General features: G+C 54.4%; 6 protein-coding genes across 23 annotated transcripts in view; 2 read left to right on the forward strand and 4 right to left on the reverse strand.

Annotated features, from left to right (window-relative positions):
* Positions 1-59: 59 nt before the first annotated feature.
* On the forward strand, positions 60-3250 carry LOC143144111 (sodium-coupled monocarboxylate transporter 1). 12 transcript variants are annotated; one of them, XM_076306179.1, is made up of 13 exons: positions 80-572; positions 638-797; positions 857-922; positions 987-1106; positions 1177-1331; positions 1394-1534; positions 1613-1721; positions 1805-1914; positions 2012-2195; positions 2271-2357; positions 2417-2598; positions 2670-2847; positions 2933-3130. In XM_076306179.1, exons 1-13 carry the CDS (start codon positions 370-372, stop codon positions 2984-2986), a joined length of 1749 nt encoding a protein of 582 aa, XP_076162294.1. In that variant the 5' UTR covers positions 80-369; the 3' UTR covers positions 2987-3130. The 12 variants fall into 12 exon arrangements, with proteins under 12 accessions (XP_076162298.1, XP_076162296.1, XP_076162289.1 ...); XM_076306177.1 differs by having other exon boundaries at positions 75-572; positions 2012-2357; XM_076306180.1 differs by lacking the exon at positions 2271-2357 and having other exon boundaries at positions 76-572.
* Positions 3054-8484, reverse strand: Rcd-1 (Required for cell differentiation 1). Of its 3 annotated transcripts, none has more exons than XM_076306228.1 (3): positions 5386-8484; positions 3577-4627; positions 3054-3513 (listed from the first exon to the last, which is right to left on the reverse strand). In XM_076306228.1, exons 2-3 carry the CDS (start codon positions 4437-4439, stop codon positions 3312-3314), a joined length of 1065 nt encoding a protein of 354 aa, XP_076162343.1. In that variant the 5' UTR covers positions 4440-4627; positions 5386-8484; the 3' UTR covers positions 3054-3311. The 3 variants fall into 3 exon arrangements, with proteins under 3 accessions (XP_076162343.1, XP_076162344.1, XP_076162342.1); XM_076306229.1 differs by lacking the exon at positions 5386-8484 and having other exon boundaries at positions 3577-3971; positions 4113-5337; XM_076306227.1 differs by lacking the exon at positions 5386-8484 and having other exon boundaries at positions 3577-5344.
* On the forward strand, positions 6025-8484 carry LOC143144121 (scavenger receptor class B member 1). Its single transcript, XM_076306205.1, has 4 exons — positions 6025-6739; positions 6891-7165; positions 7253-7505; positions 7580-8484. Exons 1-4 carry the CDS (start codon positions 6095-6097, stop codon positions 7916-7918), a joined length of 1512 nt encoding a protein of 503 aa, XP_076162320.1. The 5' UTR covers positions 6025-6094; the 3' UTR covers positions 7919-8484.
* A 458-nt stretch (positions 8485-8942) lies between these two features.
* On the reverse strand, positions 8943-15715 carry Emp (epithelial membrane protein). 2 transcript variants are annotated; one of them, XM_076306189.1, is made up of 6 exons: positions 14653-15715; positions 10994-11331; positions 10134-10631; positions 9867-10065; positions 9398-9606; positions 8943-9336 (listed from the first exon to the last, which is right to left on the reverse strand). In XM_076306189.1, the coding sequence occupies exons 1-6, from the start codon at positions 14708-14710 to the stop codon at positions 9079-9081; spliced, it is 1560 nt and encodes a 519-aa protein (XP_076162304.1). In that variant the 5' UTR covers positions 14711-15715; the 3' UTR covers positions 8943-9078. The 2 variants fall into 2 exon arrangements, with proteins under 2 accessions (XP_076162304.1, XP_076162303.1); XM_076306188.1 differs by lacking the exon at positions 14653-15715 and adding an exon at positions 11474-11549.
* A 1299-nt stretch (positions 15716-17014) lies between these two features.
* Nd-49 (NADH dehydrogenase (ubiquinone) 49 kDa subunit) overlaps positions 17015-27607 on the reverse strand; it is a 64036-nt gene continuing 53443 nt past the window's right edge. The window contains exons 1-5 of one of the 4 annotated variants that reach the window (XM_076306213.1): positions 19167-19506; positions 18795-18995; positions 18239-18669; positions 17660-18131; positions 17015-17565 (exon numbers count right to left, since the gene is read on the reverse strand). In XM_076306213.1, coding sequence (XP_076162328.1) covers positions 17160-17565; positions 17660-18131; positions 18239-18669; positions 18795-18910 — 1425 coding nt within the window. In that variant the 5' untranslated portion in view covers positions 18911-18995; positions 19167-19506 and the 3' untranslated portion in view covers positions 17015-17159. Of the gene's footprint in view, positions 17566-17659; positions 18132-18238; positions 18670-18758; positions 19000-19166; positions 19507-27607 lie in introns of those variants that run through there. The other 3 variants (XM_076306211.1, XM_076306212.1, XM_076306214.1) reach the window with 3 other exon arrangements.
* Positions 20582-24451, reverse strand: LOC143144126 (ankyrin repeat and SOCS box protein 16). The gene is made up of 5 exons (XM_076306215.1): positions 23854-24451; positions 22922-23265; positions 22437-22677; positions 22087-22330; positions 20582-22020 (listed from the first exon to the last, which is right to left on the reverse strand). The coding sequence occupies exons 1-5, from the start codon at positions 23878-23880 to the stop codon at positions 21467-21469; spliced, it is 1410 nt and encodes a 469-aa protein (XP_076162330.1). The 5' UTR covers positions 23881-24451; the 3' UTR covers positions 20582-21466.

Below are 27607 nucleotides of genomic sequence, written 5' to 3' on the forward strand. Positions count from 1 at the left end.
CAAAGGTAAACCGATCGCCGGACGCTCGACGCTCGACGCCCGACGCCCGACGCCCGACGCCCGGGTAAACAAATCAAGGAGCGAGCAATCTCGTTAAACGGTCGGTACTCGCCTCGCCGCGACCCGTCTCGCCCGTCGACGTTCGAACGAGCCGTTTCGACGGTTGAAACCGACTCGCGGCTGCCGGAAGCGAAGAACGAGGACGACCGAGGGGAACGGAGGGGCTACGGTAACTGCGGAATCTCCAATTATTCAATCGTCTCTCCCCGAGTGGTTCTCTCGTCTCGACGATTTCGCGGGTCAGAAAGGCATCGGTTTCGAGCGGGACGAGGCGTTAGGCGCGACGCGATATCTACCACCGAAAGGACCATGGACCGCGGCGACGCTTCCTCCGCCCGGAGATCCTTCGAGCCGATCGACTGCGCCGTATTCGCCGGGATGCTGGCTATATCCGCCATCGTCGGAGTCTACCAGGCGTACAAATCGAGAAAGAACACCGACGCGGTCGGGGAGTACCTGATGGGCGGCCGGAACATGTCCATCTTTCCCATAAGCATGTCTCTGATAGCCAGGTAATCGCGCTCGCGCGGACGCCAGGGAGGAAACGCCCCGCTCTCGACGTCCATTCGATTTTCAGCTACGTATCGGGGATAGCGATACTGGGACTGCCCGCCGAGATCTACGTCCACGGTACGCAGTTTTGGTGCGTGATCGTCGCCGACTCCCTCGTCTCCCTGACCATGGCCTTTGTCTATCTGCCGGTTTTCTACGACCTCGGAATCGATTCTTCTTACGAGGTACGCCCCGCTCGCGAGCCTCCCGACACCCGTCTCCTCTCGAAACTGTCTACTTTCAGTATCTCAAGCTGAGGTTCAACAACGCCGTTCGACTGACCGGCACCGTGATATTTTTGCTGAAAATGGTAAGCAGCAACCGCCCTCGAAGCTCCGCCGTCGAAATCTTACCGCGAGAGACGCTCGTTCCAGTTGCTCTACATTCCGCTGGTGATATACGTTCCCGCGCTGGCGTTCAATCAAGTGACGGGCACCAACCTCCACGCGACCGCTCTACTGGTCTGCACCGTCTGCATATTCTACACGACCTTGGTAAGGACCTCGAGACCTCGAGACATCGAGACATCGAGACCGTAACCGATCGACGCGCGCGTTTTCGCAGGGCGGGCTCAAGGCGGTCGTGTGGACCGACGCTATTCAAACGATCGTCATGTTCGGAGGAGTGGTGATCGTCGCGGTTCTCGGGACGTCGCGGGTAGGAGGGGTCCAACGAGTCTGGGAGAGAAACCGCGAGACCGGCAGAATCGTCTTCTTCGAGTAAGAGAAACAAAATCCTTGAACCTTGAAACTTGAAACGTTGCCGCGTTCCCGATCGACAGCATGGATCCGGACCCGACGGTGCGGCACACCTTTTGGACCGTGGTCGTCGGCGGCTACTCCAACTGGTTGGCGAGCTGCTCGGTCAACCAGGCAATGGTGCAGAGATGCTTGTCGATGCCCGACGCGAAGAAGGCCAACGCGTAAGTCGAAACCCGAACCGATATCCCTCCGTCTCTCTATCTCCCTCTCTTTCTCTCTCCGTGTGCCGTTTGCTTCAGAACGATCGCGATAATGGCGATCGGGATAACGAGCATCGTCTCGTTGAGCTGCTACACCGGCCTCGTAATTTTCGCGGCGTTTCACGACTGCGACCCCATCGCCACCAAGGTACCTCTTTCGTCGCCAGCTCGACCGCTCGACCGCTCGACCGCTCGACCGCTCGATCGACTCTTACCCGCTTTCGATTTCAGCGCTTGAACAAACCGGACCAACTGTTGCCCTACTTCGTGATGGAGATGGCCGACTCGATCCCCGGTTTGCCCGGACTGTTCGTCGCCGGTGTCTTCAGCGCCGCGCTCAGGTAAGCCGAACGAATCTCTCTCTCTCTCTCTCTCTCTCTCTCTCTCTCTCTTTGTCTCGAAATCGATCGATTCGCTCGGTCGGTCGGTTGCCCTCAGCACAATGTCGACCGGGCTGAACGCCATGTCCGGAGTGATATACGGGGACATGATAAAACCGTGGCTGCGCGAGCCCGTCTCGGAAACGACCGCCGGCCGAACGATCAAGGCCACGGTGGTCGCGATCGGCGCCCTCTGCGTGGGACTCGTCTTCCTCGTGGAGAAGCTCACCGGACTGATCCAGGTGAACGTCCCGTTTGCCCCCCTCCGTCCCACTCCTCGATCACGAGTTACTCGAACGAGCGTTCTCGTCCCGCAGGCCGGCAAGAGCTTGTCGGGGATAACGGCCGGACCCTTGCTCGGAATGTTCACCCTCGGCATGTTCTTCCCGTGCGCGAATTCCGCGGTAAGATGAATCGCTTCGCTCGATTTGCCTCGATCACGATTTCGACCGTTCTCGATCAGGGTGCGTTGGTCGGCGGGCTGGTCAGCCTGAACCTGGTCGCCTGGATCTCGTTCGGTACTCAGGCAGCCATCTCCGCCGGACGGATCGCGTTCCCCGCGAAGCCCGTCTCCGTCGACGGATGCTCGGACGCGCTCAAGGCTCGGGCCGGGAATCTCACGATCCTCCTCGAAACCGCGACAAGGTGAGACCCCGCGCACTTGCCTCGCGCGCGTTCCCTCTCAAACGGTCGCGCGTTCTCTTTCGCGGTTCCAGGGAGCAGCCCTTCTTCCTCTACAGAATGTCCTACCTTTGGTACACCTGGGTAGGATTTTTGACCGCCGTGCTGCTCGGTTTGCTCGTCTCTTGGATCACCGGCGCGAACCAACGCAAACCGGGCGACGAGAAACTCTACACGCCGGTGGTACGAAGATTTCTGCGCTCGAATCGTCAGGTGCGTATCCGTAATCCCGTTCTCGCGTTTCTCGCGTTTCTCGCGTTTCTCTCGCGCATACCTTGACCGGCTCGCGCCTTCGCAGGACGACCGCCCCGTGGAACTCGACCGGACGGAAACGAGAGCCTCGAGACCGTAACGTCGACCCGAGGGAATCGTGGACGCAAGGAAAGGATAGATCGCAACGCAGCCGCTGAACACGCCGAAACGATATATGTACACGTGTATTTTCAAATTGCAATCCTTACACGACAAACGATTACAAACGTGCGCCGATCCGAGTAAAACCGTTCCGACGAGAAAGAAAAAGTGAACCATCTCTCTCTGTCTCTGTGTGTGTCGCGGGGTGCCTCGTCTCACCGAGGTCCGCGCTCGTACCCCGCGTCGTCGATTCGCGGTGGCTCTTCTCGATCCTTTCCGATCCCTTCCGATCCTTTTCCAGCGTGGACCGTGCGAGGAGCGACTTAAGAGGCGAGCGGCGACATGCCGATCGTTCTGGGGTCCTGCTGACCCGGCTGCGCCGGAGGGCCGTGTTGCGGCCCGGTTTCCAGGTTCTTCAGCAGTTGATTCAACCAGTGCTTCGTCGACGCGTCCTCCTTCAGACAGGCCGCGAACGTGTTGTCTCGGAGTTGATCCGGCAAACATTGCCTGAGCGCCAGCAAAGCCCTGCGTCGATCGTCGGTGAACGATTATTACCGACCGTACGAGATCTACGCCGACTCGACTTACCTCGGATTGTCCGAAAGTCTCAGGTAACAACGTACCACGTGCTTCAAGAGCCTCGCGGACGGATCTTTGGCCAAGGACAGCACCATTTTACCCAAGATCATCGCGACGTGACTGAATCGGTCGTACGTCTGGCATATGTACGAGAGACCGCTGTCGTCCAGCAGAATCTTCTGCAGGATGAACGTCGCGACCGTCTTGCTCAGCTCGGAACCGCTCTCCATGATGCGCAGGCAGAGCGGTATGATCTCCGTGGTGAGCAAAAAGGTGATCACCTCTTGCTCGTCGGTCTTCACCAGGGCACCGATCACTCCCAAACTGGTCAGCCTCAGGTACTCGAACGGACGCGTCTTGCTCACCGTGTGCAAGAACGGATACAAGAAGAGCGGCACGTGTGCCTGAAAGAAACGAAAACGAAAACGAAAACGAAACGGAACGAAACGGAACGGAACGGAACGGAACGGAACGGGACGGGACGGGACGGAACGGGAGCCGGCACTCGTTTGTCGGGAAAACGAAATTCCAGCCCTTCGTTTTACCTGCAAGAAAGCCGATCTGGTTTCCGGGTGGCTGGCGACGCACTGTAACAACGCCAACGCGTTGCAGACACGGTTGCTCTGATAGGCGGTGAGCGTCGCCGGATTGATCGCCGGATAAATATTTATTATTTCTTGAAGCAACGACGCGCTCGTGCCGAACGAATGCCACAGCATGGGCGCCAAATCGGGAACCACCTCGCGCTTCTTGCTCAACTCCAAAAGCGCGTTCTCCCTCGTCTCGGGATTCGACAACTCGATTATCCACGTGTACACTTTCTCACGATCCACGGTGGACTGCAACGCGGCCGGACTCTGCTGGGAACTCATGGCGCGTCGCGTTTCGTTCCGTACCGAAGAGCCGTGTCGATGCTCCGATCGCTCCAGCTACTCCGCGCCGAGTTTTTACCACCGATGAGGTTCGATTCTCCGAATCGCGGACACCGAGAAATCGTCCGGAAGAATCGGCCGACCGGCCGGCTCCTCTCCCCGACTTCTCCGAAGAATCGCCGAATTCGCTGGGAAAACAAATTTTTAGGTTATGCGGCCCCCTCTTAGTTGCGCGACCGACGCGCGTTTCCAGCCTCGCCGACGAAAAATCGATCGTTTGGCAACGCGCGCGCGACCACGCTCTCTTTTCGAAAACCCGCGGCGAGTTTTCTCCGCCTTCTCGTTCCCGGACGTCCGTATTTTGCAAACGAAACGCTCGGCTCGCGGCAAACTTTGCAGAGTACTCCGTCGAAGAAGGTCCGCACCGCCCGATCTTCGAAACTCGACCACCAGATGGCCACCGGATGGCCACCAGATGGCCACCAGATGGCCACCGACGCTCGCCGATTGTTGCCGTTCCCCCGTCGACGTACGCGTACGCGTACACGAAACGCGCGCGTTATCTTTTTCCTTCCTGTTCGAGCAGGACCGTTCCTGAACGGCATCTACCGGCTCGCGCGGTGTTCTCACCGGACGGTAAATCGGCGCGTAGGCGTCCCTCGATATCGACGGCGAGGAAAAGTCCGAGGGAACGAAAGGAACCCGAGCAACGAATCGATATCGTTCCACGTGGCCAATTACGAATCGTATCGTCTGCAGCGACGCGACGAATCGGCCGTGATCTCTCTCAGCGAGTTCATCCCCGACGCGAACGAGAGAACGCGTTTTTTACCGCGATCGGCCAACCGTTTGCGCAACGTGCAATTTCCTCGCTGAGAGATCTTCCTTCGAAATTCTTGGAATCGTCGAAACGAAACGAACGCGATGCGACCCGTTTCGCGCGTACCTCCTTCGAGCCGCTCCGTCTCCCGAGGAGTTTCTCGCGCAATGGTAGCGCGGCGAACGAGAAGCGCAATTACCGAGTTCGGTATCTGTCGTACGACTGGTCGGGTTTGCGCGTAAAAGGCGAGCGGCGAGCGGTTCTCGCGCGAGAAACGGGTGAAAAGGGCATCTGGCAGTCACAACATTCGACGGTCTCGATAAAATCGAATCGCGGCGAGACGCGACGCGACCGACGCGTACCCTCCGACGCTCGCCCGATCGAGAACCTTTGGCATTTTCGAGTCGTTTCGGTCGACGATGTCGTCGTCGTCGTCGTCGTCGATAGTTTCGGGAGGTTGGGAAATCCCGGTGCAGGATTTCCGCGGAGGCGGAAGCAGCGGCGATTCGGGTCGCGAGTTCGCGCAATCGATCGCGCGAGGAGGTATTTTTCCGTCTGGGAACGATAAGCGGTCGATTCGCGATCGGGGGAAACGAACGTTTTCGGTGTACGCGTCGATGAAAAAAGTTTGCCGAGCGTCGCTCGGAGGATTCCGAGCGGCCTCCCAAGTTCGGTGGCGAGGGTCATCTCAGTCGCGAAGAGGTTATCGAGGAATCGAGGAAAGGTGGGGAGATTTTTGTGCGCGACGGTCGCACGCGTATTCCTCGTCGCGGTAGACCCGAAGAGAGACGAACGATCGAGCAGCGCGCGAAACCGGTACCTCGAGGGTGTCACCATGGAGAAAAAATTGGCGCGAACGATTCGAAACGGCAGGCGAACGATCGTTCGGTGGTTGTACGGTGTGGCCGCTTCTACGAGCCTCGCGGTGTTCGCGGTGTTTTCGTTCACGAACGTCTATCGGAACGCGATCCTCTCGAACCTGGAGCTGCGAAACGGCACCCCGAGTTTCCTCATGTGGCAGCGGCCGCCCGTCGAGCTCGCGTTCCGCGTCTACGTCTTCAATTACACCAATTGGCGCGAGTTCGAGGCCGGGGAGGCGAGCAAGCTCCGAGTGGAACAAGTCGGCCCGTTCGTCTACCGGGAGACTCTGAACCGGGTGAACGTGGAATTTCACGAGAACGGATCGATCAGCTATCAAGAGGAGAGGAGTTATCGATGGACATCCGGCCGCTCGGAGAACGAAACGGTGATCGTGCCCAACGTGCTACTCCTCTCGATCCTCGCCTACTCCCGGAATCTAGCCTTCCCGATGCAGTTCGGGTTGACGATATTTCTCTCGAGTCTACGCGCGAAACCGTTCCTCGAGCTCCCTGTAGGAGAGTACCTCTGGGGTTACGAGGACAATCTCTTTCGAGCGGTCAAGCCTTTCGCCTCGCTCAAGCGTCAATTGCCCTTCGACAAATTCGGGATTTTCGCATACGTACGTACGAATCTCTCTCTCTCTCTCTCTCTCTCTCTCTCTCTCTCTCTCTCTCTCTCTCTCTCTCTCTCTCTCTCTCTCTCTCTCTCTCTCGCTCTCTCCCTATCTGTGCGCGCGAAAGACACCTTCACCGCGTGGACCGGTATTTCAGAGAAACGGGCTCAACAAGGATCGCGTCACGATGCGGACGGGGGTCCGCGATCTCGGAAACATCGGGATGATCGAGCGGGTGAACGGAGAGGAGACTCGCAACGTATGGGGCGACAAAGACTGCGACCGAGTTTACGGGACCGACGGTAGCATATTTCCGAGCCGATGGATCGAACACCCGGACAACGGTATCCACGTGTACGCGAAAGACTTGTGCAGGCGGATCACCCTCAGTTACGAACGGCGCAGCTTCTCCAACGGCATTCCCGCTCTGAGGTAACCGATATCGTTATTCTTCTCCAGCTCCTCCTCCTCCTTCTCCTCCCCCGATTCGGTTTCCGATCTTAGATACGATTACCGTAGGTACAAAATACCGAGCAACGTTTTCGCGCCGAGCGGCGACCGAGACTCGTGCTTCTGCCCGAAAAAGTCCCACGATTCCGTCGCAAGAACCTGCCCCCCCCTCGGAACCTTCAACGTTTCCGGTTGCACCTTCGACGCGCCGTTTCTCCTCTCCTTCCCCCACTTTTACTCGGGCGAGGAATCGCTGTTCCGGACGATCGACGGGCTGACGCCTCGACGGGAACGACACGAGGGCCACATCGACGTACATCCGGTAAGCGATCCGGTATCCGATCGGCTCGCGATCGTTCGAGCCTTCCGGCTTATTCGCGTTTACGGCTATTTCAGACGTTCGCCGTCACGATCGCCACCAAAATGAGATTTCAATTGAACGTCGAAGTGCGAAGAGCGAACGGCGTCCCCTTTCCGGACAACATCCGTGACGGGACGATACTGCCCTTGGTGTGGATCGAATCCGAGGTGGACGAGCTACCGGAATCGGTGCGAAAGGTCCTGTACCGCGGCCATTACCTCGTCAACGCGGTCGAAGCCGGCTTTCAATGGTGCAGCCTGATCGCCCTCGTCCTCTTTTCCGGAGCCCTGATCGCCGAGTTCAAGAGGAACGAGACACCGAATCGCGAAATCGTTTGCGCCGCGCTCTCCCGTTTACCGCCTCGATCCGGCTGACCTCGCGAGTCTTTACAACGAACGCGCGATACACCGATAACATCGCCTCGCTTTCGCGATAACGGATTCCCCGGCACGCGAGCGCTTTTTCCAGCACGCGAGATAACCACCGCCGTCGCCGCTGCCGCCGCCGCCGCCGCCGTTACCGCTAACGCCCTCTGTTACTTCCTTTTCTCGGCGCTGCCAACGAGCAAACACTTGTCAATTTCGTTTTTTTCCCCCTTCTTTTATTACTTTCCACAGAATCGTTCGAAATCGCTCCAAATACGTTCGATTTCCAAACTATATTTGGCTATTTTACCCACTCCTCGCTCTCCATCGTAAAAAACTAAATTCCTCCAAGAACCTAACCGTAATCTATCTATAATAACGCTTTTACAACGAGATACTTGTACGCGAACGAACAATGAATAACAATAAGATCTCGATCGGCGTCGAACTCGTCGATGGTCGAAAACGGCGACACCGATTCGGTTCGCGTTTGGTCCCGCGCGCGAGATCGAGTACGTACTATATGTACATGTACATCGGTACGCGCGTGTTTCTCTGTGTGTGTGTGTGTGTGTGTGTGTGTGGGTGTTTTTGTTATATATATATATATATATATATATATATATATTTGTTATATATAACGTATGTGTATATATATATATATATATATATATATATATATATATATATATATATATATAATATATATATAAAAATATATGCATCGGACGGAACGATTTCGTCGGCCGGTGGCGAGGTACGCTCTTCGTTTCCGTGGGTCGATCGTCTCGAACCGGAATTCGAAATTCGGAATTCTTCGCAGCCTCGCGTCCTACCGTCTCTCGGAGATCGGCTTCCATCTCCGGCGCGTGAAAAAATATGTCGACGACGGTACGGTCGAGCGATGGAAAGAAACCGAGACGGGAGAAACGTACGTCACAGTCCTTGAAAACGGTGAATTACCGTTACGCGGCACAGCGCGACGGTCCTCGCAACGGTCCTCTCTTTCCCCGTCTTTGATTCCCGACCGGCATCGAAGACGCATTTCTCGATAACGTAACCGCGAATCGAAACGGAACGGAACGGAATGGGACGGAATGGAATGGAATGGGACGGGACGGGACGGGACGGGACGGGACGGGACGGGACGGGACGAAACGGCGATCGCGCTACTTGGAAGCCAAAGAGTTCTGGAATGCCGGATTCAGTTGACCGGTTTTCCCGGTGGTGGCGTTCGACGGTAACGGATTGCTGAGATGGAGTTTCTCCTGGCGCTTGGCGGCGCGCGCCAGACAGACCAGCGCGCCGATAAGAACGATCGCGCCGATCGCCGCCAGAGCTCCGGAGATCGCCGCTCGAGCTATCGGCGGCACGTCCACGGCCATCTTCATCAGACCTCGCATCTCGACCGGAAGCTCCTCGATACCCTGGAAACGTTCAATCGAGGACGAAACGCGTCGAGGAGAACCAACGACGAACGATACTCACGTCCTCGAACCACATTATGGGGAAAACGATGTCCGGGAACGAGGCGACCTGTTTGATGTCCCGCACCTGGCTCACCGCCAGGTTGATCTGTACCCTCGCCTTGGCCCTCAACGCGGTACCCATCGTCGGTTGAACGTCGATGAAGAACTGATGCTTCTCCTCGATCGGTGCCGATATTCCGCTGACCGCCTCCCGCAGGGCAGGATCCGCTGAAAAACGATCGAGAGCCGTAAGTCGGCCCCCGGCCGAGGGAGCTCGAAAACGGGAAGAGATCGGAAAGATCGAAAAGATCGGAAAGAAAGCCGATCCGCGTTTTACTCGGTGCCGGATTCTCTCTCGGGATTCGCGGTCGGTTTGCGCAAGCGAGAATCGCAGAGCGAACGAGGACGATTTCGCCGCGCGAAACGTTCTCACGGAATTCGTGGGAAAGGCGGGCACCGAGCGATGTTTCGAAAAGACGCGGTCTCACCGAGGTAAAAGTGCGGAAAGCTGATCAAAACCGGGGACTCGTATTGGCACAGAGAGGCGTTGAATGTTCCCTCGGGGGCGCAGGGTGGTCCCGCCGGGCAAAAGCATCGCTGGGCGTCCACTCTGCTCGGGGAGCCGAAAGCGTCCCTGGAGGGTACGAACCGGTAACCGGGAACTCCGCCGGCGGTGGTCACCTCCTCCTGCGAAACGGAAAAGAACGTTCTCGAAAGCCGATACGCGCTCGGGGATCGACCGTTGCCGCGATCACCTTGAACACCAGAGGCAGGGCCCTGCAGAGATCCTTGTCGAATATCTTGAGCACCGTTTGTCGATCGATCCGGGGCGGAAATATGCTACCGTCGCTACCGGCGACGCTGTCGCACTCCGGTGTGGTCCAGTGGCCAAGGCTGGCCCGTCCGTTCCATTTGTCGAGAATACCGTACTTGGTGATGTCCCTCTGCCCGGTGAATATGGTGAACCGATCGGGCGCCGTCGCGTTCTTACCGTAGAGCAGCCCGAATTGGTCGTAGGGGAGCTTCTGTTCCTTCGGCACGACGTCCTTGGCCAACTTGAGCAACGGGTCCTCGTAACCCCAGAGCAACTGACCGATCGAAACCTCGACGAACGGCTTTATCCTCAGAATGTCCATTATCGAGGCCATCGCGAGCCGAAGGAAACGCGCCGCGTGTTTCGACTGACTGGTCGCCGAGAGCATCGGCACGTTCGGCACCACGACCAAATCTTCCTCCGAGCCGATCGACTTTTCCTGAAAAATACTATATACCGTAGACGGTACGAGCATCGGCAGGCACCGCATCGTCGGTTCCGCGTATCGCTCGCGTATCGCTCGCGCGTCGCTCGCTCGCTCGCTCGGCGGTGGTCCCTCATTGTTCCTCGCGCAACAATTCTGGGAACGAGGTGTCGCCGCGCGTCTCCTCGAGAATCGTAGCTAGGCGCGCGACTTTGCCTTCGATTCGCGGAACCGAGCCGCTGCGACGTTACGATATCGCGGCTCCGCGGCTCGCGACGTCCGACTCCCGTATCAACGACAACCTACTGGGAACGTTCGTTGCGTCGCGCGCCGCCACCGCCGCCACCGCACCGAACCAAATCAACAGAAACCCTTACCGGCGAGAACACGAACCGTTTCTTCACTCTGTACGAGACCGTGTCGTTCTCGTTGAATTTCACCTCGACCTTTTCCCACCGTTGCATGTACACGTAAGGGCCGAGCTCCTTCAGTACCGGTTTCTCGCCGTCGTTCAAAAATTCATCGGCGTTCGTCACGTTGTAAATGTAGACACTCAACTGAGGCGAGACGGGAGGTTCCCTCCACCAATCGAAGGTGCGACCGCCCTCTCGAAGGGCTATTTCTCTGTTCATCAGAACGTCGACCACCTTCGGGAACACGGCCGCCAAAATTGCGGCCAAGATGATCATCAGCGCTCCAACGGCCACCACCGCCCCTGTAATCGAACCGAAACGGTAAGTCGCGACGGCGATGCCCGCGCCCGACCGAACCGAACGAACAAAGAAACTCCGAGTCGAGTCGAGTCGAGTCCTATCTGTCCCCTTTGCTTTCTATCGCCTCGCCGTTTCGATTCTTACGTTTCGCGTTTCGGGAACGCGCGCGATCCCCCTTCCCTGTTGCTTCTCGTCGAGCTTCCATTTCGCGCGGATATTTTTACGAACGGCCGACGGCCATCCGGCCATCCGCGAGCACCGACCGAACCGATCGAGAACCGTTGCGAGTTTCGAGTCGCGGCGGACTTCTCGTGGCCGAAACGATCGATTCCTCGAAAGGATCGGTTCGCGGTGTTCGGGCAACGACCGACCACTCGGTCGGTTAATTTTTCGGTCACGTGGATCGAGAGACGCGAGCGAGCTACCGACCTTCGAAACGAACGGTCCTACTTTGCCGAGCTGGAACGCTCGGTCGACCGATACGTACGTCGCGACGCCTGCCCCTCTCGTACCCGGCCAGGGAATTCTCTCGGGAGAAAAATCCGACACGGACGGACGTCCGCGCGACCGCGACAAAAATCCGAGCACGCCGGTGCGGGCCGGGGCGGGGCGTGACGACGCTCGTCGCGATCGCGCATCGGGAACGCCGAGCACGATTTATACAGCCGTGGACGTCACGCGCTCGACCTTACAAAATCCTTCGAGCCGGTGTCGCGACCTCGAACCAACGACTTTCGCAACGCGCGACGCGCGACGCGGCTCTGTTTTTCGATACGACGTCGCCTCCGAGCTCGATACTCGAAACTCGAAACTCGAAACTCGAAACTCGAACGTGTCGCGTTCCCAATCGCAAATTCCGAGTGGACGGTATCGCGCCAGTTTCGTCCAGAAGGAATTCGTTCCAACGGTGACCGTGTTTCGAAACCGAAGACGATCTCGGAGCTGTGTCGCAAGCAACGATACGAACGTCGCGTACGTATGCGAACGTCGTTCTCGTCGTCGTCACCGCCGCCCGATGTGGAAATTCCGAGTCGGGCCAATTGCGATTTTGCCTCGCGAGGATACGGCCGTTACGAGCGTTGGTTCGGTTACGGCGAACCAAAAACCGTCGAAAAAACCGGTCGCCCGTGAACACCTGTCTCTCTCTCTCTCTCTCTCTCTCTCTCTCTCTCTCTCTCTCTCTCTCTCTCTCTCTCTCTCTCTCTCTGTCCGTCGCTCGCTCGCTACCGCAATCGTAGCCGGTAGCTGAATCGCGCCGGAGGACACGGTAGACGATCGCGACGAGCCTAGCGCTGCTTTCGAGTACGCGCGCTAGTTTACGAGCGTTCCTCGTTGGCATATTTTACGCGCTCCCGACGCGCAATACCGCGTTTACGAGACGCAAGGATCGATGCCGCGGCGAGGAAACGTTCGACAAAGGGTTTCGCGGAGACACGGTCGGGCCGCGAGCGAACAGGACGGCCGTACTTTCGACGCGTTCCCGTTCTCACGGTCGTCCCTCCCGAGGACCGATCTTCGCGACCGAGTTCGATCCTATCGAGCTGCCGAAAGACGTTGCGCGGACAGATTTTCCCGCGGTTCTCTTCCTCTTGGGCGTAACGCGCGTAACGCGCGTAACGCGCGCGACCCGTAGAAAGAACGCGCCTCCTCCGCGAAAGAAAGTACCGATGGGTGAAAGCGCAATGGCCGCGGAACAACGGGTCGAGACTCCTCCGCGCGCAAACTCACCGCGAGAACGGAATCTCGCGGCTGGCGACTCGCGTCTCGCGACTCGCGACTCTCGTCTCGCGTTCCGCGAGAGCGGTTCACCTTCGACGCAACGCTCCCGGTAAATCGGCCGATCGATCGGCCGGGTTCCGATACCCGAGGAAATCCCAATTCGATCCGAGTTCCGTGCCGCGTTCGCCGATATCGACACGAAAGGAATTCGAACAACGTTCCCCCGATAGCCCGTATCGTCGCGGTACGCCGCGCGTGGAACTCGCGAGCGACCGGCGAGTCTCGTTCCAGCGAAAACCTGCCGCGGCGGTTTACCACCTCCTCGACCCGTAGACCTGCTCTCTTTCTCCGTTCGTTCGTCTTTCGTCTTTCGTCTTTCGTCTTTCGTCTTTCGTCTTTCGTCCCGCTCTCTCCCGATCGCGTTCAAAACCGATTTAAAATTCGACCGCGTCCATCGGACGCGCCGATCGTTCCCTCGATAGGTTTCCTCCGCTTCGACTCCGAAACGACGAACCTACGCGTACTCCTCGGCAATTACTCGCTCTTATATAAGGCTACGCTTCCTGCTCTTACTCGGAAGGTGGTGGCTCGCTTCTAGCGAACGTAAACCGTTTCGATTCGAATCGGTTCTCTACCGTTTCTCTTTCCCGCGATCCGATCCGATTCGATTCGATTCGATTCGATTCGATTCGATCCGGTGGTATCGTCACCGTTCTCGTCGACCACGGGTCTCGAAGATTCCTCGGACCCGCCGCTACTTTCCACCTACTCGACCCGAGAAACAGCCTCGAAAAGTTGCGCAACCACACCAGAAACGACTCGATAACGATCCCGGAATCGCAGCTATCCTCCCGCCAGATCGTTTCCCGTAATAGTATCAAAGTTCACTCTCTGACGCGTGAATAATATCCGGAGGCTATGCAATTACGCGCACGCACTGTATCGGCTCTCTTGGAAACACCGTGCCGCGGCGCGCCGATTGCGTCACGCGTTCCCGTGCCCGCGCCCCCGCGCCCCCGCGCCCCCGCACCCGCGACCGCGACCATTTATTTTACTCCTCCGTGAACCAGGTGGTAATCTTGCCTCCTCGCGAATCCAACGTTTCACGGTACAGATTTCCTTTTCGCGCGATCGCGTTATTTTCGCGCGCACCGCGATTCGAATAGCTGCGCGCGGGAGAGAAAAAAAAACGCCGCCGCCGCCGCCACCGCCGCATTCCCGCTCGGGAGTCGCAAACTCAAAGTGAAAGTCAGTCGCTGGCTCCGCAAATGTTCGCTTTTCGTCGAGAGGAGAAACATCGACTCGAGCCGCGAGCCGAGCACCAGTCGATCGGGAACCGACGCGAGGAACCGGACTCGGTTCCTCGTTGCGTAGCGCCGCGGCACGGTGATTCATCGCGCGGGTATACGAGATGACACGTTCATCGAATCGAATTAACGACGCACCGAGGCGTGACGGTTACAACGGCGCCACTAACACCGTCAACGGTCTCCTCGACCTACCGAACGACGTTCCCCGATCGAACCGCTATCTACCGAATCTACGATACCTCCGGTACGTACCGGAGCACGCCTCGCGGTTCAAACCTTGCGCCATTTACTCACACCACCGCCTCAAGAAGCCACCTTGCAGTTTCGTGCAAATCCCGTGATGTACCCTCATCTTGATCGATCACCGCCGCGCGTATACCCGTCGACCAGCTCCTTTTTACCCGCGCGCCTCTTCTTCTTCTTCTTCTTCTTCTTCTTCTTCCTCTTCTTCCTCCTCCTCCTCCTCCTCCTTCTAAACTCGAGATCGCTCGTTGCGACTCTTTCTTTATCTTGCGCCTCGTCGCTGGCTACCTTCTACTCCTTCTCCCTCTACTTTTCCTTCTTTTCCTTTTCCTTTACGTTCCTTCTTCCCAGCGGTAGTATCTCACCACCGCGTTCGCTTTTTTTCGCGAGACGAGTCGAGTCGAGTCGAGTCGAGTCGATCCTCGTTTATCGTAGTTCCCGAACACGCGTTCCTTACCGCGGAAGAACGAACGAAGCGACGGACGCCGGTGGTACGAGGAACGACGAGAAGGAGAAAGTCTCTATTCTCCTTTCCAAGCGACAAGTGTGCCACTGGCGATACGTCGACAACGGACGAACGATACGCGCTCGATGCACGGTACGCGATCTACGCGGAACGGAGCGCCCAGACTAACGCGGCCAAACGGTTCACCTTTCTCCGTAGGATAAAACTTTTGCAACCGTTCTTAGCCGCGTAAACGCGTAAACGCGTAGACGCGTAGACGCGTAGACGCGTAGACGCGTAGACGCGTAGACGCGTACGCGTCCAAATGGCGACTCTTGGACCGGGTGCGCGCCACTCGACGATTTTCCTCGAGAATTCGTTCGGTGGCCGCGTGTGCGCACGCGTTCGAAACGACCGGTTCGATTTTCAGTGAAAAACGAACGACCACGACGACGACGACGACGACAGCCACCACGGTACGAACGGGACGGGAAAAGGGAAGACGCGAGCGAAAGCTGATCACGGAGACGAGTCTGCGACCGAAAGGAACCGAGCGGGCCGTACCAGGACGAAACGAGACGATCGCGAGCAAGTTGGCCGAAACACTGCGCGAAACGGTCGAACGAACGCTGCTGCTCTGTTCCCGCACGACTGCATCGTGAACGGCGAGCATGCGGTTCAGGTGAACGATTTATTATTACCCCCACTCGTTCCTTCCCAACTTGTCCGCCGCTTCGAACGTTCCACCGTTTCACCGGTTCGTTCTATTCCTCGTTCGCCTCTCGCCTCTCGCCGCTCGCGGTAGCCTTCGCCTTCGGGTTCTCCCACCTTCGCGCCGCGTCCACCTTGCGTCCTCCTGCCGCTGCCGCCTAACGCCCAACCAACCACAACCCGCCGTTATTCTCTTTCTCTTTCCTTCGCGCACCGTCATCTCCCTTCTCCGCTACCGTTATCGCGATTTCCCATTCTCGTTTCCTTTCTCATCCTGTCCCTACTACCCGGGCTGCTGGCCAGCCACCGCCATCGCCGTCACTGTCGCCGTCGCCGTCGCCATCGCCGTCGCCATCGCCATCGCCATCGCCATCGCCATCGGCCAGCGCGAGTCCTCCTTCCACCGACCCACCCATTACCTCTTCACCTTTTCGCGCGATTATCCTCCTCCGTCCATCCTTCGTTTTGCGGCAAACAACCAACCACGAATAAACCTACCTTTCGACGCACCGGATTCTTCTTACTTTTCTTCTTCTCGCGTTTAAACCCTTTCGCGCTACTCGGAAGGGAAAGGAACAATTTTCTTCGTTTCGATCCGTATTCGAGCGAAACGAACAACGTGGACGGTAATCTGCGCCGAACCCAAAGAAACGCGTTCGATCGCTTTCGATCGCTTTCGATCGCTTTCGATCGCGTTCGATCGCGTCAACAAACGCGCAATTACGCTCGAGTAATTGTGCAACGAACGGGCTGCCCTTGCTCGAGGCACCACGGGATTACGGATAACGAGAGCCTTGACCTCTTCATTGGAAGCTAATCCCTGTAATTTCGTGACACGAAAACACGTTTCCAGACAACTCGGACAGACCGGACTCGTTCGCGGTAATATCGCATTATTCGTAACGTTCGTGATTAGTTGAAACGTTACGCAACCGACGGCGTTTAATCCCGACGACTTCGGGAAGAACATCGTTATCTTCCGCCAACGCTAGTTACCGGTACAACCCATCTTTCCTCGTTGCAATCGTACAAACTGCAAACGTTCCTTACCAAAGTGGAACACGGGCCCAATTTTCCACGTTCCCGAACATTTGGACGAAACCTTTCCTCGATTGTGTCATCCCGATACCTTCTCCACTGGATTGGAGTTGTAAAACTCGCAAACTTCTTCCCGGTTTCTGGACAAAGGTGCTGGCTGCTGTGCTCGCGAGGTTCGTTCGTCGCGTTACGAACGATCGGAAATCGATCGGCAGACAGTTACGGTAACAAATCCTTTTTATTTATCTCTTATTCGCGATCGTATTACCGATCTCGCTGATCTAGGGAAACACGAATCAACAAAGGAAAACTCGTCGGTACTATCGTTGAATCGCACGAGGAAATTCGTCCATCCGTCCGTCGTCTATCTATCGATTTCGCCGAATACGATATCCAAGGTACCGATAATGGCAACGATATCGGCGAGCATGCAACCGGGACCGACGTGACGTAACAAGGATAAATGAGCAAAACCCGGAGCTTTGATCTTGCATCTGTAAGGTTTGCTACTCCCGTCGCTAACGAGGTAAACTCCGAATTCGCCTTTCGGTGCCTCGATCGCGGTGTAGGTGGCACCAGGTGGCACTTGGAAACCCTGCGTGTAGAGCTTGAAATGATGAATCAACGCCTCCATGCTGGTCTTCATCTCTTCCCGTCTCGGAGGTACTATTTTCGCATCGTCGATCCTCACTTCGCCCTGTGGCATCTGATTCAGACACTGATAAATGATTCGCAAAGACTGTCGCATTTCCTCGACGCGGCAAAGATACCTGAAACGAAAGCCGTACGCGAACACGATCAACCTACGCCTCCAAAAAAAGACGAGAGAAAACAAATGGACGAACGCATCGATTCGATTCTTACCTATCGTAGCAATCCCCGTTTTTACCGATCGGTATGTCAAAGTCGACGAGATCGTACGCGTCGTAAGGCGCGACTTTCCGCAAGTCCCATTTGATTCCCGAACCTCGTAACATTACGCCGCTGCAACCCCAATTCAACGCATTCTCCGCCGTCACTACGCCAATGTTTTCCGTGCGACCGATCCAAATTCTGTTATTCGTCAACATGTCTTCGACCTCGTCCAATCGCTCCCCGTACTTGGAAGCCCATTCGTATATATCGTCCATTAAACCCAACGGCATGTCCAAAGAAACACCACCGGGACGTATGTAAGCGGCGTGCATTCGTGCGCCGCTCACGCGTTCGTAAAATTCCATCAATTTTTCCCGTTCCTCGAACAGCCAAAAGAACGGCGTCAGAGCACCTATGTCGAGCGCGTGCGTTCCGATTCCCATAATGTGATTCAAAATTCTCGTTATCTCGGCAAACAGAGCTGAAAACGTAACAGAGGGATCGAAACTGCATCCGTTGAAAACGTCGAAGAACCGAGATCGGATTCCAAAGTCGTCGTACCACCTACCGAAACCAATCTTTACTTACTCCTGATATATTTCGCGCGCAAAGGCACGTCGATGTTCAGCAACTTCTCGATGGCCATGGAGAAGCACTGTTCGTTGCACATCATAGAAACGTAGTCCAAACGATCGAAATAGGGCAACGCTTGCATATACGTCTTGTATTCGATCAACTTTTCCGTACCACGGTGGAGGAGACCTATGTGCGGATCGGCACGGCTTACCACCTCCCCGGCCAACTCGATTATCAATCTCAACACTCCGTGAGCGGCTGGATGTTGCGGACCGAAATTAATCATTACGTTTTTAATTCCCGGTTGACGAATGGTATCGATCTGCTCCACCACCGAAGGTTTCCATCTCATATCTTTATCCGGGTAATGTAGCACGGAGGTCTTCGTCAGCTTTATCAGGTCTTCCGGCTCCGGATTCCATTGATGATCGCCGCGCTGCTGACTGCAATGTTCGTAGCGTTTACGTCGAGTAATCGCCTTTTCTAGGTTAGAATACGATTACATAACCAAGTATCTACGTCGCGCAATTACATTTCATAGCTCCGAAACTGGTTACGTTAACATCACCTTCCGACGCTTAGCGGAGTTCCTCTCGTGCCAACAGCCAACAGTCCTTTTTCGCTCCATAATCCGACGCCTCCTTTTCTCGATCGTAGAACGGACACCAACACTCTGGCGGCCATTATAGCGATCGAAGATTGCTAGACGCAACTACGCCCGCAACGTTGATGGCGGCGCTATTCTCGCACTTGCAACTTCTTCTTACTGCTGCTGTTGTTAATATTATTGCTATTATTAACGATTCGTTATTCTATTATTCCTACCGTCGTTGTCATTCTCATCGTCGTCGTCGTCGTCGTCGTCGTCGTCGTCAACACTATTATTATTATTATTACTAATAACCAACAGTTACCGATTCGACGAATACTTTTCGCTTACCACCTTTCGTTGCCGACCAGTCTTTAACCACCCTTCGATCACCCCCGACTCTCTTTACGTCGATCAGCGAGAATTCCGCGGAATCGAGATATCGATTCGAAACGACTCCTTAGGTGGCGCTCGCGATACTCGGGCTCCTCGCGATTCGTACCTACCCCTCCAGACTACGAACACCGTCGCACGCAACCGTGCGACACGAAATCGCAGTTTACTAAACGCAAGAGAGCATCGTATAGGTACATTTATCATCGAAGAATGTAAAATTGGCACGTATCGCGCCAAGTACGTTCCAACTTTCAATTGGTAGAACTTAATTTAGAACAATATTGTTCTACCAATCGGAAGGCTTCGTATCTCTGTGACGTCACGAGAGTTCGTGTCTCCGAGTATCGTAGATTCGGGAACGAGGAATCCGAATGCACTGAACGGATACGCTTAAAATAATGTACATTTGACGACAAAGGAAAGGAAAGGAAAGGAAAGGAAAGGAAAGGAAAGGAAAGGAAAGAAAAGAAAAGAAACGAAATAAACGAGGAGGAGAGTACGTATGAAATGATCGTGCGATCGAGCACTGCTAACGCGGATGACCGCAACAGATAATCGCTTTTATCGGTAATCGGTAAGCGGAGCGCACTACCGCCACCGTTTTATTTCGTACCGTCCACATAATTTTCAAACAAAAGTATAACGTTTCTTTAATTAGGTTCTTCGTAGCAAACGCACCGCTTTGCGCAATATTGCGTCAAAATGCGCATATCGTTATAGAAATCGACGCAACGTACAAGAACGACGACACGGAAGACGTATCGGTAGAAGAAGCAAACTTTTCGGTAAATGCCACGAGGAAGTTAGAAATCGAAGAGGATGCGGACGGTACGAACTAAACTCGTAACGTACCGGTTTCCTTAATAACGCGGTCAGCTTTCTTTCGGTACGTACGTGCATCTTGTTCCAGTCGCCCCGCTGCCGAAACGCTAGATCGCGCTACTATAGCGGACTGGAGAACCAACCGCGCGCGATATATATTTTTAATTCTTAAAACCTTCGAAAATATCCAACTCGTCGACGCGACTAACCGAAACGCAACCCGTCGCCCGAACGGTTACGAAATAATACTTGGACGACAATTTCGGAGCATTGAAAGTTTACGAAAGAAGGAAAAATTGAAAATTGATAAGTTTTAATCGAGAAAATTGCAGTTTTAAAACGACTCGCAATGCGCGTAATCCGATCACGAGAAAGTAGCAGCGGCAACGATAAGGTTACGCACGGATGGCACGTTAGAACCGCGCCGAAGGACGCGTGCCTCTGAATCTAAAAGGAATCGAATCGATCGATTTAACTCGATCGTTTTACGAAATATACAATTGCGAAATAGATCGCGTATGTATCCACGTACGTATATCTAGCGCGAAGCGATTCGCGCGAGGCACCAAAGACACCGGTGTCCGCGATTCTGTACGCTTTGTTTCGCGTATTCCGATTCGTCGAATATCGACACGTGGATCGAGGGGTGAATCGACGAGCGAACTCGCTTCTCGCACGAATCTGGAAACGAGAGAGAAATCGTCGAGTCACCGATCGTTGGGAAGAATTTTCAACGACGATCCAGGATCGTCGCAAGACGGACGGATTCGAACGAAACCCGAGATTTGCGTCGATCGTAAGCCGATCTTTGTTCGTCGAATAAAATGTAGTTTCGAAATTGGCACGAGCGATCGACCGCGCGAATTTACAATTTCTTCGCCGTGTACAACGATTGCCAATGGTTTGACGCGGGTCACCGTATCGAGGCTGCTATTTCGAGGATAGGATAAGGTACGGTAATACGCGATCGTTGAGAACGAATCGACGTCAACGTACCGCGCATCGTAATTTCGTGCCCTTGGTACGCGATACGCGATACGCGATACGCGATACGCGATCGTGCGCGTACATACTATAGACGAATTCGATCTACGGTAGTTACGTGGCTCCCGAGTCTCTCCTTCCGGTCCCTTTTTTATCCTCGTTCCGTCGTTCTCGGCGAGAAACGCGCGAACAACGTGGGGCGATCGGATAATCCGATTGGAAAAACTGTGGTTTATTTGGCTCGACTTTTCAACGGTTACGCATCGCGCGTGTACAGACTATACAGAATAAAATGTGTCGCATCGGTACTGATTAAAGGTACAAAAGTGTCGTCTCGACGACGCGACGGTCGTTTTCGTCGTTAGAACGCGAGAAAGATGGACGGAAAGGCTAGCGACGATGATCGAAAAGTCCTCGGCGGGACGGGGAAAACGAACGTTCCAGTCCCCTTAATGAAAGTCGTAAAGAAGATAACGATGCAGAGATTGAGGTAACTGGAGCATGCGGACAATTTTTGGTAACTTGGTGCCGCAGAGCCTACGGACGATCAGTCTGGCTTGATGGGTCAACGGCAACGGGGTTCTCGCCGCTTCCATCACGATCGCCTTCTGCGCGTCCGTTAGACTGCTCGATCTTCGTATCATGCACGGGTCGAAACTTTCCGCCGCCTCGAGCAACGCTTTCAGGAGCCGTGGCTTGTCCGCGGTGTTCTGGAGCGAGTTCAGTATACCGTGCGGGTCGCGGAACTGCGTTTTTATGACGACCCTGGCGCCGTACTTGAGCAACAGAACCACCACTTCGACCGAGGGATTCTCGTTCGAAGCGACGTACTCGGCGAGCACCGGACGCAACGCCGGTCCTTCGTCGCTGCGTATCACCAAGTTCGGATCGGCGCCCCGTTCCAGCAGCATCGAGAGGATCTTCAACCTGTTCGGAATGTTGTCCGCGCAGGCGACGTGAAGCGGCGAACCGATGATCGGCGAAGTCGCGTTCACGTCCGCGCCTGAAATTTCAAAGGGTCGGTCGCTTCGGTATCGAGAACCGATCGTACATCGTTGCCAAAACTTACCGGACATCAAAAGCATTTCGACGATCGAAGGATCTCCCTTGAGAATCGCGAGATCGAGAGCGGTGGGTTTTTGGTACTCGGGCCCGAGGTCGAGACGAGCCCCTTGTTTCAGGAGCAGGTCGATCACCGCCGGATCCCCCCCAAGGATCGCGTAATGAAGAACCGTTCGGTAGTCGTGGCGCGCGTCCGCCATCGAGTTTACGTCCGCTCCGTAACTCAGCAACAGCAACACGGAAGCTATACCCTGAGGAACCCCGAGAAGTAGCCGCGCGATCCGAAACGTACAAATCTATATACCTCTATATATAATATATATGTATATATTTTTCTTTTTTTTATCCATTTCTCACCTGCGGTAGTCGCGCGGCTTTCATCAACGGCGTGAGTCCCGCGCGATCCCTCGTGTTCGGTTGAGCTCCGAACGCCAACAACAGTTCCATGCACTGCAGATCCAACGGTGACACCAAATTGATCTCCGATCCGAAAAAGTACCTTTTGTTCGGATTGGCGCCAGCTTCCAGTAAAATTCGAGCCACGTCGACGTGCCGATTCCTCAAAGCCAGTCGCAGCGGTTCGTCGCACAACGTCGTCCTAAGGAACACGCGCGAGTACACGCCTCCACTTTCCCGTATTTCCCTTTTCCTCGATCGCCGATCGGTCGATCCAATTACCCGCCCAGTAATTTATAGCACCGAAAGATCCTTGACGCGAGCGCGAGCACGAGCGCGAGCGCGAGCGCGAACGCGCTTCGATCGAATTTCTATCGATGCCAATCGAGGGGCAGAAAATAACAGCGGACGAGGCGAGGGAGGAAAAGGGGGAAGGAGAACCCTACCTTGGAAAGAGCTCCCCGGTTTCCTGTCGATGGTCGACCCTGGCCCCGTGCTCGAGCAACAACTTCACCAAATCCAGGTAACCGTGCTCGGCGGCGAGATGCAACGCCGAATATCCGCATTCGTCGGTCGCGTTTATGTCCGCGCCGCGCACCAACAACAACTGGGCCGCCTCCGTGTATCTCTGCCAGACCGCGTAATGCAACGGCCTCAAACCCTGCGTGACCGGCTCGTTCGCCTTCGCTCCGCAAGCCAGCAGGATACGGATCTCGTCGAGCGATTGCAAACGTATTATAGAGTCGGCTAGCTCCCGTTGCAACGGGCTCGCGGTGCATTTCGTAGGCATCTAAACGTCGGGTCGAGAAGAAACCTTTAGACGGATATCATCGGCCGGCTGGCTACTCTTCGCGTACGAGACGGCAAACATCCCGCTCCGCCTCGAGAACTCGGAAGAGAACTCGGAGGAGAACTCGGGCTCTAGCTGTCCCGTGGATCCGATCGACGGATCCGTTCGAGTATCGCGCGGCTCGCGTTCGATCGAACCGACGCTCGAGATCTCGATTCGTAGGTCGGAACACTGCCAAACCAGCGATACAATTTTGGCGATGATATCGGAACCGCGCGAGCCGATCGAGAATCGTCCTCGTCGCGGTGGCCTATTCCCCGGCCTATCTCTCCGCCCGTACTCTCCATTTACCGACAATTCCTCTTCCCCGTTTTATCGCCCGGCGGGTTCCTTTCCCTCGTTCTACAAAGCGAAACCTATCCCTCGGCTTCGAAACGATTCGCGAACGAACGCGTCTTTCCTTTACATTTTCGAGAACCGACCGCTGGATAACACCGTTCCCGATTCTCCGCTTTTTCGATCCGCGATAAGAACGACGTTTGACGTTTCTCGACACGCTCGCTGTTTCGTCGTCGCTTGTTTACTCACAGCGAATAATCTGCGATGCTCCAACATATAGAACCGGTTGTGTCGCGAACTGTCTTCTTCGTCGGAAACTCGGTCCTATTTAAAGCTTCGAACGGTGATTCCGCCCGAAAATAACACAAAGGGAACGCACGGGAGCGTGCGCAGCACCGAATCGCTCGCTCGCGACAACTGCGCAATTTCGCGTCGAAAAACTCGGTTCGGTCGAGTCGACGCGACGCCACGCGACGCCACGCGACGCGACGCGACGCGACGCCTCCACGTAGATTTCCTCCGGTTGCTTTGTCTTCCCATTTGGTCCGAAAACGCGTTCGCGAGTCACCGTCGACTTTTCCCCGTCTTTCGTCTTTCGTCCTTTGTCCGCGATTCCCTCAAAGGACCTTCCACCGCCACCTACGATTATACCGCGGTAACAACCACCTTATCGTTGCGACGCGCGTAACCGATTCCGTCTACGATTTACGCCGACGCACCTGCGCTTCCTTAGCTTCTTCCTTTCTTTCTTTCTTTCTTTCTTTCGTTGTCGTTGTCGTTTACGCATTTATACGCATCGTAGCTACGTATCTGCACGACTCGGTGCTGTGTTCCACGGTGGAGGAGGATGCGCCTCTGTTTGCCTCCCCCCAACACCCCGTTCACCGTTCACCGTTCACCGTTCACCGTTCACCGTTCACCGTTCACCGTTCACCGTTCACCGTTCACCGTTCACCGTTCACCGTTCACCGTTCACCGTTCACCGTTTTCCTCGCTCGCGCGAGTATATAGATATTCTCTGGCGAAACGCCTGCCGAACGACGGTGCAAAAGAGTCTACGTACAAGCAACGCCTACGTACCGTATGTACGTACGCACGCACGCACGCACGCACGCACGCACGCACGCACGCATGCACGCACGCACGCACGCACCCACGCACGCGTACCGTGTACGATCAAAATCGGAACAATAGTTTTTCGTTTCTCGTCTCGTATTCCTACCTACTTGTATTTTCTCGATCGTGATCTTTCCGTTACGACGCGTTTCTTCGACCAAAGTAACAACGCTTCGCGACGAATATTTCGCGTTTGCGTAAACGACACGGAATCCGTCGACTCGAAACGCAAACGAAAATATACCTCGGAAAAGTTTCAACGACTCGTCGCTACTTTTGAAACTTTTACAATCACTCGGTTACCCGTTCGGCCCGTATTTCTCGCACGTTCGATGGATTCGACGAGCGAGCCAGCAATTACCCTCCGTTACCACCGCGTGTTATTTCCCTGCGTTTCTGTACACATTGTTGCTAGTTGTGCAAAACGAACGTTAACGTTACGGTAAACGTAAAATGTTTACCGGGCTTGCGGCCAGATGGTTTTCAACGAAAAGGAATCGACGTACGGATCGATCGATCGATAACCTTTCGCTACGTCGTTCCATTTCTGCGTAGATACGTATATATTTGCGTACGTTCGTTCGATTCCAAACAACGCGGAACCATCTATCCAAATTTACTCTACAAAAATACCTCGTCCTTTCGTCCTTGCGACCGTTGTTTACCGATAATTTGTACATCTGACGCAAACGTGTACAATGCTCTACGATCGATATCGATATCGACAACAAGTTTCTTCCTACCGCGTTTCTTTCATCGATAAGACAACTTGGACCTCTCACGGGCCTATGAATTCAGCGGTTGTCGCGAACAACCGGACGCGATACGATACTACTTTGCAATTACAATCTCGACGCTCTTATACGTAATATAAACATATATTTGTCCGACGACCACAAGTCTGGATCGGATGTATCGGTTTTAACGATACTCTCGATAACGGACGAATTTTAAGAAAACGGCCACTGCAAACACCGATCGAACTACTAATTTTCGAACGGAGGCAAATCCCTCGATGGCGAAACATCCAAGTTTGCGACAGAATAGTTTCCATTTGCATCGGTAGATGGTGCCGTTAATTTCGCTAACGTAGCGTTCAATATTTTCGTTACGTTCTTCGGACAAACGATACGGAAGAAATCTACATAGAAGGAACGTGCGCTTTTCGTTTCGTTCCCAATCTGTCGCTGAACTGGTCCGTTGATGCCATTTCCAGCGGATACTCGGCTCGGTACGTCTTACGTATACCGCTACTGGCTATTATTTTCGGTCTAAAGTGTACGTACGTACGTATAGTATATTCGCACATTCGATTTTTCTTTGGATACTTTGTACGACTCGAGTTTCCAAAAGAATGTGCCCATTGATAAAAATTATTTATTTGAATTTTTGTCAGAATCTACATTATCGCGTCTGAAATTAGTTCCCTCGAATTAGTCAAAGGTCGTCGCAGTTTTTCGTTCGGAATCGCCTTCGGCAGCCTCGTAGCTTCCGCTCGAATCGGCTTTCTACCTCCAAAATGCATAATTCTTTCTCTTTCTTTCTTCTTCTTTCGTTTATTTTCGGGAATAAAAGGAGGAAACAAGGATCGGACGACATCTGTGTCGTTTGAAACGACATCGCGATATTTCACGGTCGTGAAACTCGAGTCGGCGATAGATAAGGCTGTCGGTGCCGAAACGACTTCTACGTTGCAAACGTAAGAGAAAAGAAACGGTTCCGCAAACTTGTTCAACGGAGTAGTGGACACGACACGTGTGTCGAGTTTTAGGGATCGCGAAGATACGGGCAGGGCAGTCGATTTTCCATTGGGTCCGTTCCGGCAACGGGAGCCGACCGTGCGCGCCGAGCCGAACTACTCGATCGCGCAGTATCGAAACACGCGTTACAGCCATCTTACGGAAAGTTAAGAAAAATCTAGTTCCGACCAAGGGGACAAACGCCAACGCAAATCGTACATTACGGACGAAACCGATTTCGTTGGACGAGTGCGGTTTACGGAAAGAATTCAATGCGTCCCCGTTTTTGGAAGTACTTTTATTAAGAAATACTTTGCACTTATTAAATGCCTTATACTCTTAATTCACTTTAATTATAATAATAATTATTGTTATAGCATTGTCCTATCTTTCTACTTAGAAGCATGCTTCGCTAACACACGTTACACGACCCTAAAATTATAAGCAATTTTTTTTTTCCTTAACGTACAGCTTATACGTAAATCAAACAACAATACTTTAATTTCACGAAGCCGACAAGTGCAGAGTTTTCAATGGAAATCTTCGCAACCTACGAAAAATTCTGTACAGAAGTGCATATATGTTGCGACTCGAAGAAACTTCGAACGCGTTACCGTTACTGTGATGTTGATTACCGAATCGTCTCGCGCAAGTAAATCGATCTATACTCCGGATATCGTAAGCTTCCTCTCGAAGAAATCAGATCGGTAGAACGCTCGGACGACGCCGTTTGCTCTCTCAGCTACGCCCTCCCCCCCCCCCCCCCTCCGTTCCGCGTTTTCGTCCTTTCGGGGCCGCGACAAAAAACGTATAAACCGATTGGAATAAGAAAAAGAAACGCAATTCGATACTTTCTTCTTCCTTCCCCTTTTCGATTCGTAATACGGCTCTCGGCGTCGATAATCGCGATCAACGCGCGTTCGCGATATGAACCGAACAACGCGGGACTCGTTATTTACCTACATCTGCCGCTAACTGCTAATTTATTCTGCTATCCGCGACGCGTACACGCGTTTCGATCGTGCGTGCACCTACGACGCGTACCGCGTCAAACGTTGCCGTCCTTCGAGCAGAAAAAAAAACGCTTGTCGCGGGTCACGCGCGTACACCGGAACCGATCGTTTCGAATCGATCGTGCCAAATCGAAA

Source organism: Ptiloglossa arizonensis, chromosome 3, assembly GCF_051014685.1.
Source record: "Ptiloglossa arizonensis isolate GNS036 chromosome 3, iyPtiAriz1_principal, whole genome shotgun sequence".
Taxonomy (NCBI): Eukaryota; Metazoa; Arthropoda; class Insecta; order Hymenoptera; family Colletidae; genus Ptiloglossa; species Ptiloglossa arizonensis.